Source organism: Protopterus annectens, chromosome 12.part0 (assembly GCF_019279795.1).
Source record: "Protopterus annectens isolate FY-2018-M chromosome 12.part0, PAN1.0, whole genome shotgun sequence".
Lineage (NCBI taxonomy): Eukaryota > Metazoa > Chordata > Ceratodontiformes > Protopteridae > Protopterus > Protopterus annectens.
Window position 1 is genome coordinate 411,495,897 of NC_056746.1, and position 19,763 is coordinate 411,515,659.

The 19,763-nt window shown below is 40.4% G+C and overlaps 1 protein-coding gene across 1 annotated transcript in view; it reads right to left on the minus strand.

Moving 5' to 3' along the window:
- Positions 1 to 586: 586 nt before the first annotated feature.
- LOC122816616 (cytochrome P450 2K4-like) overlaps positions 587 to 19,763 on the minus strand; it is a 381,747-nt gene continuing 362,570 nt past the window's right edge. Inside the window, exons 8-9 of the mRNA XM_044089524.1 lie at positions 7,031 to 7,172; positions 587 to 830 (exon numbers count right to left, since the gene is read on the minus strand). Coding sequence (XP_043945459.1) covers positions 628 to 830; positions 7,031 to 7,172 — 345 coding nt within the window. The 3' untranslated portion in view covers positions 587 to 627. The remainder of the gene's footprint in view (positions 831 to 7,030; positions 7,173 to 19,763) is intronic.

Here is a 19,763-nt window from a genome sequence, read left to right on the forward strand (position 1 = left end):
GAGTGCTTTTGAAACAATATAGAGACACAAAAACATGATGAGGCCAGAATGCTGTTATTAATTTTATTACTTAATTCCATTTTGTTAACTGTACCAATGTAACTGAGCCAGAGGCTCCTTTACGGGAGAGACATGGAGAGAAATGCTCCACAATATAAATCAAAGGAGAATTTGTTACAGAAAACCAATCAATGTGGGAAGAAACAACGGTATCCAGAGAAAAACATGCAGATACAAAGCATTCAAACCCTACCCAGACAGCATTATTCAGTGTCCAGGACTGAAGTGAGGACACTGTAGCTGAGACAGCATTTACCATTAGAACAATATGGAAAGGCTAGAATGAAGTGGACTTATGAAAAAAAAATAAAAAGAAAAGGCTGACTACAGTAACTGGCTTTTAGTTGCATTATAGTTGCATGTTACCAGTATGCTCACATAAGCATGTAAAACATATAACAAGATATTAAATATAGCAAAAACAATGGATTTGATTTGCAGGAAATTATTTTCTTTTTCATGACATTAAGTTCACTCATGGAAAAATTTACAGAAGCATCAATTTCTTGACAAAAATATTGGTAAACAACGTGCCAGATAAACTTTAAACATAAATCCATAAGACGGTTATGGACCCTTTTTCTGTTTGCGAGACACTGCACACACCAGGTGGTATTTTGGGGATGATGTAATACCAAAATCAGGTTCCAAGTTGAGGTCCTCAGAAGTAACACCAGGAGCGGGATAGAAGGTGAATTTCTGAATCAAAGCTGTAAAAAGAAGAAACAGCTCTGCTTTGGCAAGACTTTCACCTAAGCAGACCCTTTTACCTGAAATAAGATAAATACAGAATTAGTATTAATTATAATAAAGTGTTTACAAAGTAAAGAATGTGAGTTTTATTACCAATGTCAAGTTTTTCTCTACTGCAATCTCTGAAAAGTTAAAGCAAAACGTAATAATAAGAGAGCAATGATTGCTGCAATCACATGAAGACATGCTCTGTTTCGGTCTGTCAGGAAAAGCTGTGTAGAGAGCTCTCTTGCACTGATGGCTACAATTTGCATTGTATTTTGTTACACCCAGAAATGGTTGATCTAAACATGGTGTAATAATATCTTTCATGCCATGACTGTAAGCAACATTCATATTCCACACACAAAAAATGTATTTAATGTGCATTTGATGCTCACATTCCCATGGATGTGCACAGCCCTCCACACATCTTCTGTATAAGGTTTTACCCCCTGCTATCCCTTATTTATTATAATTAACTGTGGCGATAAGACACTCTTAGGAAAGGAACATTTTCCCAGCGGTATGCAGTATAGCAGCAAAATGAATACTGATTCCTCTCACAAATGGTTGCAGTAGCAGCCATCACATTAAATTTCTGCTACAGCCATCATCCATAATATCCTTTTGTGATACGAAAAATAAATCTGCCACTGTCTTCTGAATCAGACTGTAAGAACTATGTGAGCTGCATGGAAGCCTTATCGACTTGCAGCTGGTAAATTAAAATATGTGACTGAATCTGCAGTGTGTGTTTTTCAATGGCGTGAACAGAGATACGACATGTTGTTACCCTTTTCCATGCATTTTATAAAAAAGCATATGAAGTTTGAAATTAAAATATGTAACTACCCTCTTCTAGAAAGTAAGTAACAGCAATTATATATATATTATGTGAAATGTATATGTGAAAAAGAAACTGTAATTTTTGTACCCTGTGATTAAAACATCAATGCCAATTACTAGGCCAGGAAGCTAAAAGGTATGACTGCAATTAAAAAATTCTATAAGGAGTTAGCTAACCAGGAGTAGGAAACAAACGTATTAGCACATAAATTTGAAACTCTAATTAACTGTATCTGTGATTTCTGTATGGGGAAGGTATGCACCAAATAGCTGAGTGAACAAGAGAGGAAGAACTTTAGTCAGTTCATTCAGGGGTTTGAAAGGGTGTGCAATTGATACCAAACTGATCAGAGGCAGTACATTAGATTTTTAACTCCTCTGCTCATGGGTAAGGCAATGCATGCTGTCGTAAATTTAAGTGATGTAGAGTGTTTAAATTATGATAAAATTAAACAAGTATTATTTGAATATTTTAAATTGTCTCCTATAGTGTACAGAAAGAAATGCAGAGAACAAAAAAGAAAGACAGACAACAGCACTTACTTTCCCAGGATGGTGAATAGATGTCATGTTTCTCTATCTGAAAGACTGGCAGACCTTTAGATGAGGGAGTGAACAGTTTAATACACTGCCTAAAGACATGAGAATCTGCAGTGTAACACTGCTGAAGACATGGGTAGGAAGGTGAACTTTCAGAGAGCTAGCAGTTCGCAACAGTACGAGTAGGTACTCAGTACTGCACATGGGTATAAGAAGAACCATGGGGTGGTCTAACTCATCACAACAAGTTCTACTGACAAACTGTACATTGTGAGTGGGCATGTGTGATGCAGAAGAAAGGCCTGACAATTTATTCCCATTCCTTGCTTACTAGTAAACACTGTTACTGGTGTCAGCTGTTCATGGAGTCTAATGTGACTCAGTATTGGATGGACGAAGTGCACATGTGTTTGAACAGACTGCACAGGTGACCTCTTAAAATATCCATTATACAGTGTTGCTGTTTGGTCTTCTGAACACAATACTGATAAAGCACAAGCAGGGGTATTACTGATATCTTTCTAACACCTTAATTAGTGAAACTATTTGTTCAATGTTATCTAAAACATTCTAGAGACTAGTGTATTGTTCATTTCTTTTTGTCTTGTTATTTAAAAAGGTCTTAAAATCACACTATGGGGTTGAAAACTTTTCTGTGCAGTACTTGTACTCCCTAGGGAGATTAGTGAAGCCCGTTATAGGCTAAGTTTTCTGGCTGGACCCACATCTCGCCCCATGCCAACAGGCACTGAATCACATATTTATGACTGTTTCCTTATTCAGTGATTAAAGACCATAATTTTGCTATATTGCATAGGTTTCATATGAGGAAATGGAAAGATTTCTCTAAAGAAATGTGTTTTCCCATGCTGGCTGCTAGGATGTGTAATAATTCCACAATATCCTATGCTATTACATATTCAAGAGAAATAATTTCTTTGATTATTCACTCCTGTGTGAATAATGACAACATCATATTTAGCAATATTTCATTACAACCTACTTGAGATGTCCCTACTTGCATCTCCAGGCAGGCAGAACATTGTTACAAGCTACTTAAAAAGTTCAAGGAGGCATATGTCTGTTTTACTTTCCAGTGGAGGCACTGATGCCAAGATGATTTTAGGGTAACCAGGTCACATTGCTTCCTTATGAGCTTTTGAGTCCATCTTGGCACAGTGTTGTTAACTCCAGATGTTTTCTTATTATAGGGTTTCCCCACTGCCCCATTAAGGTGACTCTCTATGGCTGCTTTACTGTGGTCAGTGGGTGGTTTGTGTAATATGTTAATTATTTGAGCCATGGTTTTGATTTTCTCGTTTATAGTTTTTTTAGATACAACAGAAGCTTTTATGAGTCTAGTATTTAGGACCTTTGCATACATAGTGGTTGATGTTTGTTTATATATGCATGCGTGTGTGTGTGTGTGTGTGTGTGTGTGTGTGTGTGTGTGTGTGTGTGTGTGTGTGTGTGTGTGTGTGTGTGTGTGTGTGTGTGCGTGTGTGTGTGTGTGTGTGTGTTTGTGTGTGTGTGTGTGTGTGTGTGTGTGTGTGTGTGTGTGTGTGTGTGTGTGTGTGTGTGTGTGTGTGTGTGTGCGCATGTGCATGTCTTCTGACAGAATGGGTTTGACATTAACAGTTTACCTTCAGTATTCTAGATACCGTTTTACCTTTTAGTCTCATAAATATTAAATGACTTATACAAAAGTAATGTATAATCTGGGAATATGTGTGTTTATGTTGTCAGTTTATGATTCTCTCTTTGGTATGGGTCTGGTAAATATTACTGCAGATTTTTACAGAAACTCACAGTTGGAGAGCATGGGCCAATATCTATGTACATTGACAGTTTCTTGTCATTTCATGTTTTGGTAAACAGGTCACAACGAGTACACAGCAGAACTTCAGGTGAAGGGATATGACTTGTATTTATTGCCTATTTAATTTCTCACAGGCAACAGTTTTGTAGTGTGTTTTTTTTCACACTTAAAAGCCAGTATTATAATGACCAAGTGCTCAAGGTAACTTTCATACTCCTTCAAAATCTGTAATTACAGGGTGACTGCATGCATGCATATAATTGTCATTGTCCAGACAGGTAGTATATGTAATGAAAAACAATATTTTAATGGTTTCTTAGTTGAACTTAAAACAAATATGAGTTTTGATTTTGATTTCCATTTTCTAGTAAGTGCTTTTTTGGCAGGCCCCATAATTAGACACACCAAGGCTTTACCATGTCTAAGCAGTTCCGATTCTGTATCACAGCTGAGAAAAACATCTCCCTCATCACACTAATCTGCCCAGCCAGCATCTCTGACAGTGCATCCTGCAGGGAATCCTTAAAGTCTGCCAACTCACCGCACTCCCAAAAAATATGTTTCCAAGTACTTCTTTCTCACCTGTCACACCTTCAACATTTGCTACCTACCTGAAGAAACGTTCTCTGGAGCCATCTTGGGGTATAAAAGTATCTATGTAAACATTTCCAAGCAAAAGTACTAAATCTTCTAGATTATGTTGCATATTTGGGAGACATACATATGTCTTCCCATTATTTCTTTTTGAATTGCTTATCCAGTCTCTCTTCCTAATCCTTTCTAACCTCCTCTGATTGATTCTTATAGTTATCATGCAATATTTTATATGCTCAACTAATTATTCATTTTTTAATAGTAGCTTCCATTCTAGATTCTACTAAAACACCTACCAGTGCTGATCTTTTATTTAAGACCCCTCTATTTCTTTTTCTTTGCCTATATCAATCCCTGATATGGAAGGCAATCTCTAACCTCCAGTCCAAATAAATTCTTGGTCTCCTCCCATTCTATTACCTTTCGCTCTCTAGTTATTTGCTCTCAATACGTTAGTTCCTTTGCCAGTTTTCTATCTTTAGAAAATGGGAGGAGCAAACTACATAGGAAAAATGGGAATTGTGGGAACAAAACATACACTGGAGGAATGAGGTTTAAACAAAGGCAGGACTTAAATGAGCTATGTAATGTTTGACTGAAAATGATTGGGTCGACTATAAGTGATGTATATTGTTTGCAACTGGGAATGTGTCAGTGTGGTTTGTTTTCATTTATATAACTGAATGATTGCTTATGTTGTAAGTAATGTTTTAATAAAGATGTTTCTTGTTTAAATAAGTGGGCAGAAAATGAATATTTTATGTAATGTTGCTTAGGTTATATGATATATAGCAATATATGTGAAATATAATGTGTGTTAATGTTAATATGTTAATACAGTTGATTACAGTTTGATTACTTTTGTATAAATGTAAATTTGCCTGTGTCACAAGTGATAATTTAATAAAAGTGTTTAAAAAAACAAATATGAGTTTCAAGGGAATAGCAGTTTATTGTTGCTCATGTTTAATGTTTTAAATGTAAAGGCTTTTTTACGTTTTGTTTAACAAATGTCCTTCATTGTTTTTGCTGTTAATATCTGAAATGAAACATCTTAAATGAAATCCAAATTTCAGCAATCATTGTAAATCTCAAAAATAAAATAGCATATACACTGAGAAATGTTAAAATCAGTTTATTGTAACTGGGGAGAGATGGCCAAGTAAAGGGATACTGGTGTGTGTGTGTGTGTGTGTGTGTGTGTGTGTGTGTGTGTGTGTGTGTGTGTGTGTGTGTGTGTGTGTGTGTGTGTGTGTGTGTGAGTGTGGTGGGGGGGTCCTGGTCGATTACCCGGATTATGGCTCCATTTAATCATGATCCAGCTCTGACTACAATATTCATAGATCACTCTCTGAATTCTACTGCCACATAAGGGTATTTGGGCACGTGTACATGATGGTGAAAAATGGCAGCCAAATTTACTAGTGTAGATGATTACTAGAAAAAATAGAACTGTCAGTTCTTTACATGCATCCATAATTGCAGTCAAACAATGTTTTATAGATTAATTGTCATTACACCACTACCTGCTACATTAATCGGTAAATATTTATTTATTTATTTAATTATTTCACTACCCCCCTGCCAGTGTGTGTGTGTGTGTGTGTGTGTGTGTGTGTGTGTGTGTGGAGATAATTAGTATGAGATTTAGTCAAAGTAAAATTAAGAAGTAATAAAACAGGAACATCTTTCTTCATTTACAGTCAGAACAATAATGTGCAATACAATGTTTTCATGGTTGAATCTATACTGCAAGGCAACACAAAGCTCTAAACTGACAATGAATCCAGACTCTTGAGAAGCTGATATGTATCTATCATATTTAGGATGGGATCTGAATGGGGACTATCGGGAGGATATAGGAACCAAAGAATGAACGAGCAGAAATAAGACATGTCTGGAGTTCTATGGAACACATGGATGAAATCCAGGCCATGACTAAGAAGATCCAGGATCTATTACTAACCCAGACACTGATAGGGCCAGTCAGGGAAGTTGAGTACTCCACCAACCCAATCTGGAGGATCCAGTTCAGTCTGCTGCAAGCTGGATGCTTTTATCAAACAGAACAAGGACTAGGACATGTGCACTCACCAAGCATGACTCGTTACAGCCAGAGATTAGCATGTGCAGAAGCTTGGATGTTTAAGTACCTGGCATTACAGATATTCTTCTCCTCAGGTTGTTGCTGAGCTAGCCACATAGAAAAAAATCCATAAAGGTTGCCTGGATGGTAACCTCCTGTGACCGACTTTTGCCTTTTGAAGATAAACAGGTCAATTGGTGAATAGGAGGACTGATGAGTGGTAAACATAGGGAGAAAAATCACACAGTAAAAGGAAATTAGGCTTGATTATTTACATATTTTTCTACAAATTTCAATATAATAACATACTTGTGTTCAGGACATAAAACACTCATAAATATAACAGATACCTGCTGAGAATGGTAAAAATGCAGCTTTCTTTGTAAATTTTCCTTGAGCATCCAAAAAATGAGAAGGTGTGAATTTATCTGGTGATTCCCACTGCATTTTATCAAACAACACAGATGAAAGAAGAATAAGCACACGAGTTCCCTAACAGAATAATAAAAAGATTGTGACATTAAAAAGTTATAATAATACAAACATTTGATGACTAAAGAACTTGAAAACAGGTATCTTTTAATAGCAAATTTATTGTACAGTGTGCATTTTCTTGCAGTTGTAGTAGCAGTAAAACAGAGCAAAACATCATACATTTATCCTGTTTTTAAAAAGAGACCCAGGGATTCAGAAATGCTGTGACTGCGATCATGGCCAAGCCAACACCATATACATTGCATGTGCGACAAACCTCAATGCTTATTAGCTATATATGCAACCAGGTCATGTTAAATTATTTTGGATACAGATTAAAGTACAAGCAGCAGAGGTAAACACTGAAGGTGCACAAGCACCTATGGTAGTTTGTCATGAGTCCACACTCACAGATGGCAACATTATATTGTCAATGTAGTGATGTAATTTACAGCAATATATACTCAGAGAAATGTTCCATGAAAGGGAAGCTGTCAGGGACAGCTAAGGGTGGAGTCTAGAAGTTTCACTGTAGCAAAATAAATCACAGAGATAGGAGAGTGTAAAGGGAGCTGCCCACTAAAGCAGGGCTACAGAGCACAATGTTGAAGGTGTTATGGCAATACTTAAATGCACAATAATGTGAAATTTAGACGGGGGGTGGGATACAGTCAAGTAATATGATGGGCTGACCTGCACTAGTCCCGATAACATCAGAGTTTGATAAGTGGACCTGTGCTATAATGTTGTTGTTGTTGTGTCTTTCGGCTTTTCCCGGATAGGGGTCGCCACAGCGGAACTCCAGTCCACTAATGATTGGCAGTAGATTTTTACGTGCCGAGTTGCCAGCTCTGACACATAAAGGTACGCCCATTCACGCATGTCTCCACACAGACGACGCTCTAGCTGAGAATTGAACAGGACAACGTCATACTGTGAGGCGACAATGCTACCGCAGCACCACCACGTACTATAATGTGAATGTCATAAAAAATGAAAATATGAAATCCTGTGAGAAGCTGACCCATCATCTTAGTCCGATTGCTGCATTTATATCCTTTAGGTCCTTAAAAAGTTGAATCACAGAAGCACACAGACAGAAGATGTCTGAAAAGACGCATTTTAGGGGACATTTGCAGGCTGATAACAAGAAAAGAAACCTAAGAGTCAAGGGATATGAACTCATATCTTTCCTAGGGATATTCTTTTTCTTCCAGTGTATTAGCATGGAAAGGCAAAGAAGCACACAATCTGAAGATGACAAAAACAGAGAAATTTCAGGGGAATATAAAACATTTACGAGCTACAAACTGAACATTGTAAAACAGCATACAATATACAGGAGACTAGAACTCTCCACCCACTGTACAGATGGTATACAAATCACTTCATGAGTAAATTGAGCCATGAAAGCAGTTAGATGAAAGCTATTAGTTTTAGCTTATTTCATATTTGCATGGTGATATGCAGCAGCACTCAATTCACTTGCATGACTGATGGCAAGCTCCATAGTGCATGACATGGACTGGACTTCATTTTTGACATAAGATAAGGAGTGTTATTTCTCACTGGTTCTACATGTTCATCACCATCATCCTATGTACCCTGTTGCAAAATGTTTGAAGATGCAGCCTCTATCAGCTTAGACCCAGTGGGAGATTACTGGTTACCCTGGGAACCATCACCCCTAGATCCTGGCTCAGAAGGTAGAGTTAGCATTAGGCAGTGATGTGGCTCAATGAGTCATCCATACATGGTCTCTGCATACCTCTCAACTGTACAGATTTTTCACAGAATGTCAAGATTTTTGTCTGATATTTTTGGTCTATTTCCCCCCAAATTGTGCTTTTCTGGCAAACCACTGGCAAATCATTGAGGAGTGAAGTAATAAAATAATGACAGAAATTTGAGTTTTAGACTTCATTTGCTTTATAAAATTCATGCTAATTCAAAACCCGTTATTCTATCAACTTATTGTTTGTAAGAGCAATATTTAAAAATTGTGCCTATTTTTTGGGCCTTTGTCCCCCTATTATTTATGGCTTTGTCCAGATTTCTTGCTCTAAGAGGTTGAGAGGTATAATTCTCTGCCAGCACTTGATGGGTGACAATAGTGTCACCTCCGTTTGTTCCACCCTTTGGTGTAGGGCTACATTATGCTGGTAGTGCAGGTAGGGTAGAGGGTGTGGAGGCATCTGTGGCAGTGCTTGCTAGTGGGAGAGGTACAGGTTGCTATGCCAATTGATGCATATGATATTATGATATCAACAGAAATGGAAAGTAACAAAATAAAAAAGTTGTTGCTGTTGTGTCTTTCGGCTTTTCCTGGTTATGAAAGAGAAAGGATAGTGACAAAGAAGGTGAGGGAACAGAAACACTCACACAGAAGGGATATTAAATTCTTAACTATCTTGATACTGATACAGTAAAACATATTAAACATTTAATAGGAGGACTTACACAGGTATGTCATCAGTAGGTTTGTTGGATTATAACATATGGCGGGGACCTAAGCCCAATCCCATCCTCACATGCAGTTTTACATCAGAGAATAATAACTCCAGGAGAAATGTATTAACTCAGCCCCTCTGTGCTTGTGGCCAGTGATGTTATTTGAGTTTTGACAATAACAAAACTGTACCTATACAAAATAAACATACTGATCACACAATAAATATGCCCAGTACAGGTGATAGACAAGGGAGAGATACTTCTATTGTATACTGTGTCTTGCGCGGCTAACTATTACTAGTTGTGGATATTACATATATGTCGACCTTGTAGTCATGCACTGATATAAGTGGGACAACAAATATACTTTGCCATGACAACTTTTTTTGTGGGGAGGGAGATTGAACCTACAGCCATTTTAACAATCTCAAGTCTACATAGAATTAACATGATGATCAAATTGTCCACCCATACAGGAGAAGGTAGGCAGAAGGCAGTTTTAAGTTTTCAAAGTCATATTATTACCCTTGCACCCTTGCACTATGCTAATACTGACAGATGTGCTACTGCTATAACAGTTATACATACTTATTTTTTTAATAGTTAAACTGTTAAAGGGCAAACAGAGAGCATGTATACTCACCCCTGGGATGCATCCAACACTAGGTGACCTAGGCAGCTGCCAAGGGCCAGATGATTGCACTGGGGCCTGGCCATGCAACATTAGCTTTTTTTAAGTCCATTTTTGTATTTTTCTTTTTTATTAAAAGCTCATTTAAAATGAAGTCTGTTCAGCAAGCATGCATGCTACAGAGATATGAGTGAAGTGCAAACATGTCATGTAACATTAACATTTTAAACAGTTTTAAATAGTTTTTGTATTTATTTATTTATTAAAACTCCATTTAAAATGGAAGTCTGTTCAGTGATTCTGTGTGCAATGGAGATAAGAATGAAGTCTACACACACCATATAACATTAGAATTTTTTATTTATAAAAAGTTCATCTGTTTAAAACAAAAGTCTGTGCATGTAACAGAGATATGTATAAAGTGCATGTGCACAGGAGCACTTTCAGAAATAGCTCATGAGATTTTGAAGACAGGGATTTTTTTGTAGCAGCTACACCAAGTGTTTTCTTGTAAGCCACATAGCTGAGGTCAGTCACCAATTTTCTTTGTGTGTGTAAGTGTGTGTGTGTGTGTGTGTGTGTGTGTGTGTGTGTGTGTGTGTGTGTGTGTGTGTGTATGAAATACCTTAGTTAGAAGGTATTGTCTAGTTAAATGATTTGCTCAGTCATACAGATGCAAACTCTGCACCTTAGTTATGGGAGACAAAGTCTTAATCCTTCACACCAACTGCCATGCCTATTATACTGCCTAGGTCCCCATTTATCCATGATCAAGCTCTACCTGTACCTTGGTTACAGAAGACAAGAGCCTAAATCCTCTTTACCAACTGTGAGTTTCACTGCATTTTCAAGGAATTGTGAGCTTCAGTATCTATTAAAGGAATTGTGATCTTCAAGGGACGAGAAGTTTACTACTGCACATATTGTCTGTTTTCAATGTGCACCTGTTTTGTTTAACAAATGGTCATCACTGTTTGTGCTAGAGAATTTGAACGCAGTGTTAAGCCCAAATTAAACTTAATCCACAACTGCCCATTTGCATTTTCTTTGAATGTGGGTTTCAATGCCATTTCAATGAATAAGAGTTACATGGGCAGAGAAGGTTACTGTTAATGCTGTCTGTTTTCTTTGTGAGACTGTATTCATTTATTCAGCAGTGTTTGTGCTATAAAAAGTTGAAATAAAAGTTTTAAATTAAACTCAAATATCTGTAATCATTATAGAAGTAAAGGAGGACAAGGAGACCTGGTGGTGGAATAAAGAAGTACAGGAGAGTATACAGAGAAAGAGGTTGGCGAAGAAGAAGTGGGATTGTCAAAGAGATGAAGAAAGTAGACAAGAGTATAAGGAGATGAGGTGCATGGCAAAGAGAGAGGTGGTGAAGGCTAAGGATAAGGCGTATGAAGAGTTGTGCAAAAGGTTGGACACTAAGGAGAGAGAAAAGGACATGTACCGATTGGCTAGACAGAGGGACCGAGCTAGTAAAGATGTGCAGCAGGTAAGGGTGATAAAAGATAATGAGGGAAACATACTCACAAGCGAGGAGAGTGTGTTGAGCAGATGGAAAGAGTACTTTGAGGGGTTGATGAATGAAGAGAATGAGAGGGAGAGAAGGTTGGATGATGTGTGGATAGTGAATCATGAAGTGCAGTGAATTAGCAAGGAGGAAGTAAGGATAGCTATGAAGAGGATGAAGAACGGAAAGGCTGTTGGTCCAGATGACATACCTGTGGAAGTATGGAGGTGTTTAGGTGAAATGGCAGTGTAGTTTTTAACTGGATTGTTTAATGAAATCTTGGAAAGTGAGAGGATGCCTAAGGAATGGAGAAAAGGTGTTTTGGTACCGATTTTTAAGAATAAGGGTGATGCGCAGAGCTGTAGTAACTACAGAGGGATTAAACTGATCAGTCACAGCATGAAGTTATGGGAAAGAGTAGTGGAAGCTAGGTTAAGAAGGGAGGTGATGATTAGTGATCAGCAGTATGGTTTCATGCCAGGAAAGAGCACTACAGATGCGATGTTTGCTCTGAGAGTGTTGATGGAGAAGTACAGAGAAGGTCAGAAGGAGTTGCATTGTGTCTTTGTGGATTTAGAGAAAGCATATGACAGGGTGCCTAGAGAGGAGTTGTGATATTGTATGAGGAAGTCGGGAGTATCAGAGAAGTATGTAAGAGTGGTACAAGATATGTACAAGGGTAGTGTGACAGCGGTGTGGTCTGCGGTGGGAGTGACCGATGCATTTAAGTTGGAGGTGGGATTATATCAAGGATCAGCTCTGAGCCCTTTCTTATTTGCAATGGTGATGGACAGGTTGACAGACGAGATCAGACAGGAGTCCCCGTGGACTATGATGTTTGCAGATGACATTGTGATCTGTAGTGAGAGTAGGGAACAGGTGGAGGAGACCCTGGAGAGGTGGAGATATGCTCTAGAGAGAAGAGGAATGAAGGTCAGCAGGACTAAGACAGAATATATGTGTGTGAATGAGAGGAAGGATAGAGGAATGGTGAGGATGCAGGGAGTAGAGGTGGTGAAGGTGAATGAGTTTAAGTACTTGGGATTAACAGTTCAGAGTAATGGCGAGTGTGGAAGAGAGGTGAAGAAGAGAGTACAGGCAGGACAGAGTGGGTGGAGAAGAGTGTCAGGAGTAATTTGTGACAGACGAGTACCAGTAAGAGTGAAAGGGAAGGTCTACAAGAGGGTAGTGAGACCAGCTATGTTATACGGGTTGGAGACAGTGGCATTGACAAAAAGGCAGGAGTCAGAGCTTGACGTGGCAGAGTTGAAGATGTTAAGATTTGCACTGGGTGTGACAAGGATGGACAGGATTAGGAATAAGTATATTAGATGGTCAGTCCAGGTTGGAAGGTTTGGAGACAAAGACAGAGAGGCAAGATTACATTGGTTTGGACATGTGCTGAGGAGGGATGCAGAGTATATTGGGAAAAAGATGCTAAGGATGAAGCTGCCAGGTAACAGGAAAAGAGGAAGGCCTAAGATAAGGTTTATGGATGTGGTGAGAGAGGATATGCAGGTGGTTGGTGTGACAGAGCAAGACGCAGAGGACAGGAGGAAATGGAAACAGATGATCTGCTGTGGTGACCCCTAATGGGAGCAGCCAAAAGAAGAAGAAGAAGATTATAAAAGTAAAGAAGAAAATTGTATAGATACTGACAGGTTTGGAAAGTGTTTATGGGAACTGGGGAGAAATAGCCAAGTAATAGGAAACTGGAATGGTTACAGGGTGTGTGTGTGTGTGTGTGTTTGTGTGTGTGTGTGTTTGTGTGTGTGTGTGTGTGTGTGTGTGTGTGTGTGTGTGTGTGTGTGTGTGTGTGTGTGTGTGTGTGTGTGTGTGTGTGTATGTGGGTGTGTGTGTGTGTACTTCCTTTATTAAGGATTCCTTTGATTTTTTATTTAAAATCAAGGATAGAGGTAGGTCCCAATGATTTATTATTTACAGTGGATGTCAAATCTTTATACACATGCATTCCATATGAGTTAGGTATGGAATGGGTGGGACATGTTACTTCACAGCAACACTTTTGAAGTGGGTGAATACAAGTTTATGCTTGACTGCATTGAGTATATTTTGAGTAACAATTTTTTTACTTTTAATGGAGAGTATTTTTTGCCGACCATGGGAGTGGCCATGGGAGCTAGGATGGCACCTAATTATGTCAATCTTGTTATGAATTACTGAGAAACATATGATGTTCTTTGTGTTTCACTGTTGCACTCATCAAACTTGGGTTATCTGCCTGCAAGTAGCCCTCAGTTGGCCCGAATACCAGAGTCTTAGTATTTCTGCGTCGGATGCTGTCACTTCTTCCATGACGTCAGGTCGTCAGGGGTATAAAACAGGCAGCCGATGCCATTACATCAGTCTTTCTTGCCGAGGAGAAGCCCAAAGCAGAAGCAGTTTGCAAGTGCCGGTCAGCAGCTACCTGAAATTTTCATTTTCGAGTTATAATCCTGAAGTCTTCTAAAGCTAAGTACCCCGTTGGAGATCCTTTTTTCTTGCTCTAACCGATGTCAGAAAAAGTTAACAATTGTCTTGCCTGTGGAAAGCAAATACCTCACAGAGATTTTCATTCTTACTGCATTATCTGTTTAGGCCTAGACCACGATGTCCCTCGCTGTCAGTTTTGTGCCTTGTTTAACACCTGAACCATTCATTGTCAGGCTATCTTTGTCGCTAAATTCTTTCACTCTCATTCTCCATATTCTGAAATGGCTTCAATAAGCCATCCGACTACCGGTCTTCCAACAAAATGTAAAAATAAAGACAGAAGCAGACTGCATAGGTCCAAAACTGCTGATGATGCTTCCATTAAGCTAGTGGCCAGTCCGCTGGTACTCAGTGAGGCACCTTTTCAGACCCTGATGCCCACTTCTGTGGATTCGCAGGCCTCTGCTGAGACCCATTCTCTATGCTGCGAGATGCTTCTTCGACTATGGAACCTGCGGATGTCTCTACCTTGGATGAGTCCGAAGCCGCTGTGCAGGCACCGGCTTCTGAGGATGTATTCCATCCTACCAATATTCAAATCAAACCGATGACTTCGTTTTTAGCCAAAACGACTGAGTTTCTTAGTCACAGAGTACGCACCATGCCTACAAACCTATGACCAAAGCTCATGCTCAAGCTAGCTCCCATGCCACAAAAACAAATGCTTAGAATGACTGAAGACCTTATTACACTAATTAGGGGGAAGCCAACCTTACCCTGCTAAGAGACAAAGAATTGAGTTTCCTTCTGATTCTACAGACCAGGAGTCCAGTGACTCTGACCCTTCTGATTATCAGGACATGCCCTTATCAGCCTATGGGGATTCAGATGCAGAGGAATCCATTCTCTCTGCCTCCCCTCCAGAGGATTTTTTTTTTTTTTTTGGTGAAACCTTGCATACTTTAAGAGAGCATTTCCACTGGGAATGCCAAGACTATCCTCAGTCCAAAAAAAGACTCAGAGAATTTTTAGAGTTGCCTCAGCACAAGCCTGTAGCTATACCTCCTGTCCTGGATGTTGTAGATGATGTTTTTATGGAATCCAGTCTTACTCCAGATACATTACCCCTGGCCACTAGGAAACTTAACAGGTACTACAGAGTACCTGAGTCCCACAAATTTCTCTTCAAGAATCCTACTGCGGATCCAGAGTCCATTTCCCAGGAACCTAAAGGTATTAAGGCTACTATAGCCAAAAATCCTACCCCTTCGGACAGGGATTCCAGAGATTTAGACAGATGGGGTAAGAAGGTATATACCTCTGCAACTCTTGCCATCAGGGCATTGAATTGCCAGTTTCACATGTTGCAGTACCAGCAACATATTATGGAACTAATTAAACAAAAATGGTATTATTTCCAGATTGTACAGAAAATAAAGATTTACAAGAGCTAATGCATTATGCAAACTAAGTTAGTAAGCGTACTTTGCAGTGAGGCTTTGATGCCCTAGAAGCATCTTGCAGGGCTGCAGTCACTGGGTCTGTACTGAGAAAGCATGCTTGGCTGAAGGAACAAACCTTGCAAGATCATGACAAATCCAAATTACTAGACACTCCTTTAAATAAGGACTGTTTGTTTGGCACCAAAGCAGAAGATGTTCTTAAAAAGATGGAAGAAAAAGCTGGTCCTTTCCTGTCCCTTCCAGGCCTCCCCAGTCCAGACCCAGAGGAAACAGGCCACCCTGACTACACTCTCAGGGTATGCAGAGATCTAAACAATGGAGTGCCCCTCCCCAAAAACAGGGGAGTGGTAAGCCGTCCCCTTATAGAAAAAGTTCACAATTACTTTTCAGTTATCCTTCCCAGCCCTGCCCAAATACTTGTGCCCCTAGGAGGAAAACGTGCCCTTCATGCAAAAAACTGGATGTCCATTACTCAGGACCATTGGGTCCTAAACATTGTATCCCAGGGGTACAAATTCTACTTCCATTTACTGCTAACCCCAAGAGGGCTTCCAGACCTTCCTCCAAACCAGTGGGCAGATGCTCAAAAGCAAGTACTTTCCCTGCTCAATATCAGAGCTATTCATCTTGTTCGAGTAGAACAAAGGGGTCAGGGTTTCTACTCCAGACTGTTCCTGGTGCCCAGAAAAGAGGGCTGTTGGCACCCAATCCTGGATCTTTCAATTCTCAACACCTTTCTGGTGATCCCAAAATTCAGGATGCTTACCCTGCAACAGCTTCTCCCTATGCTAGCCAAGGATGCCTGGTTAGTCACTCTAGACTTAAAAGAAGCGTATCCGCACATCCCCATAAGAGAGTCATGCAGGAAATATCTACGTTTCAGGTCAGGATCTATGCACTATCAGTTCTCTGCACTTCCCTTTGTCTTATTTACTGCGCCCAAAATATTCACAAAATGCCTGGCTCCAGCCATTGCATACTGCAGGCAGAGAAATATCCAAATGTTCCCATACTTGGATGACTGCCTGATTCAGGTGGACAGTCAGGAATTGCTACTGCAGCACCTGGCATTTGTAAAAAGCCTTCTCACCTCATTGGGGTACACCATCAATAAAAATAAATCATAACTGGTACCTAGTCAAAAGATTGTATTCCTGGGAGCAAGCTTGGACACAACTTCCCAGATGGCATTTCTCACTTCAGAAAAACAGGTCTATCTGACAAACTACTTCAAACAAATGGCTACCAGAACCCAGCTTTCTGCAAGAAAAATACTGCAAGCCCTGGGGTTCATGGCCTCATGTATTCTGCTAATTCCATATGCAAGACTGCATATGAGGAAACTTCAATGGTACTTAAAAAGTCTTTGGTGCCAACATTCTCAGGACCTGGAAACAGTCATTTCAATCATACCTTGTATAAGGGCTGAGTTCCTTTGGTGGGCAGAAGTATGCAACCACAACAAGGGACTACTTTTCACTCAACCCCTCGCCGCCCAAGCCCTGACAACAGATTTATCAGGCTATGCATGAGGGGCTCACATGGCAGGCAGATGCATTCAGGGCCACTGGAGCCCAGGGCAGATTCTCCTGCATATCAATAAAAAGAGATGCTAGCTGAACAGAATGCTCTGACAGCCCTCAAATACCTAATCCTTCCAAGACAACTGCTTATAAAAACAGACAACACCACAGTTATGTGGTACATAAACAAGCAGGGGGGAACCAATTCTTACCCACGCTGCAGGTTAGCCATGGCCTGTGGAACATGGCCCTGAGAAACCAAGTGCATCTACAAGCTCAATTATTGCCAGGCAAACAAAATTCATTGGCAGACGACAAGCAGATATCTCCTAGACCCACATGAGTGGAAATTGGAGCCCAACGCCTTCAACCTTCTGATCCAGAGGTGGGGGACACCGGAGGTGGACCTCTTTGCCTCCCCTGAGAACCACCAGTTTAGCAAATACTTCACCAGGAAACTTCACAGCAGGGCCTGAAAGGTGGATGCCCTATCCTTTCAATGGGAAAACCTCTTAATTTATGCCTTCCCCCCTCTGCCCCTTCTCTCAAGAGTACTACTCAAGATAAAACAGGACAGGCCAAGGGCAATTCTTATTGCCCCAGACTGGCCACGCCAGCACTGGTACCCAATCTTACACAGCCTGACAACAGTGCCACCCTGGCACCTTCACCAGACTCCTACCCTGCTGTCTCATCAGAAGGGACAGATTTTGCATCCACAATTGCAAACCCTAAACCTTGCAGCCTGGCTTATCCCTTGAATACCCCACCTGCAACCCTCAGCAAACAGCTGCTGGACATCATTCTTGAAGCCAGAAGGCCTAGTACCAGGAAATCCTATGCTGAAAAATGGAAATGATATTGTTCTTGGAATCAGTCCCAAGGGAAGGACACAGCAGTGCCCTCCTTACCTGTAATCCTGGATTACCTAGCAGTGCTACCCCACAGAGGCCTATCCTTGTCCTCCATTAAGATTCATACCTCTGCCATCTCAGCTCATTATAATACTGAGCCACCTCTATTTTCTCATTCTCTCATTCTCTCATCAAACAGTTCCTGAGAGGGGCTAACAACTTAAGGCCCCCTAGGAGAGCACCCACCCCTGCCTGGAACCTTAACTTTGTACTGGAAAAGCTCATGCTTTCCCCTTTTGAACCTGCTGCCTCAGCAGAGTTAAAATTCCTCTCTTGGAAAACAGCCTTGCTTTTAGCCATAACTTCAGCAAGAAGAGTGTCTGAGTTACAGGCACTGATGGCTGAGGAACCCTTCATTGTTTTCCATGCTGACAGGGTTTCCCTCAGGACTAACCCATCCTTTATGCCTAAGGTGGTGTCCAGTGTGGCTCTAAACCAATCCATCCATTTGCCAACCTTCTTCCCTAATCCTCAGAATAAAAGGGAAAGGATCCTGTACTCCTTGGACGTGCACAGACAGCTTAGGTACTACCTTGATAGGACTAAGCCTTTCAGAAAATCTGACCAGCTGCCAGTCAGCTTTGCTACAGGAGCAGAGGGTAAGGCCATTTCAAAACAAATCATTTCCAAATGGATAGCACACTGCATCCATTTCTGCTACAAGCACCATGGAAAAGCTACCCCACAGGGGATCAGGCCACATTCCACTAGGGCTACTTCCACCTCTACAGCATTTCTCAGGGGAGTCCCTACCAAGGACATTCTGGAAGCTGCAACCTGGAGTTCTGTACACACCTTCACCAAGCATTACCACTTACCTATCTTTTCTAAATCCAGGGCTGGATTTGCTACAGCAGTCTTGCAAGGCCTACTAGCCAGCCCTAACACTTCTTGACTGCCTCCACCCTTCCTCAGCTTTGGGAATCAACCCAAGTGTGATGACTGCAACAGTGAAACATGAAGAACATAGTACCGTTGTGTACACTTACCATAAATGTAGATGTTCGAGTGTATTCACTGTTGCAGTCCTGGTTTCCCTCCCTCCATCCCCCTGGCTTTCTCTATCTTTCTGTCTCTCCTCTCTATGGCCATTGCTAATGTCATTGGTATTTACTTTTTACTGGTGGTGTTCCCCACCATATACCAACTCCCAATTTGGGGGCTCCTGACATTTGGGGCAAGAAAAACTGATGTAATGGCATCGGCTGCGTGTTTTATACCCCTGATGACCTGACATCATGGAAGAAGCAACAGCATCCAATGCAGAAATACTAAGACTTTGGTATTTGGGCTGACTGAAGGCTACCTGCAGGCAGATAACCCAAGTGTGATGATTGCAACACTGAATACACTCGAACATCTACATTTATGGTAAGTGTACACAACTGTACTTTTTGGTTCAACTACCAGGCTACTCCCTTGTTAAGCATTATTATTGTTTTATTGATGATTTGTTTTTTGTATGGGAAGGGGACAAGGAACAATTAAAGGATTTCATCAAGCAGTTAAATAGCAGCTCTGATTTTTTGAGTTTCACCCATGTTAGTGACACCACTAAGATTACTTTTTTGGATCTGGAAGTATTTAAATGAAGTCAGACATTTAAGTTGGGGTCAGTTATTAGCTATAAGAATGTTGCTAGTAACAGTTTGTTACAGTATTCAAGTATGCACTCCAC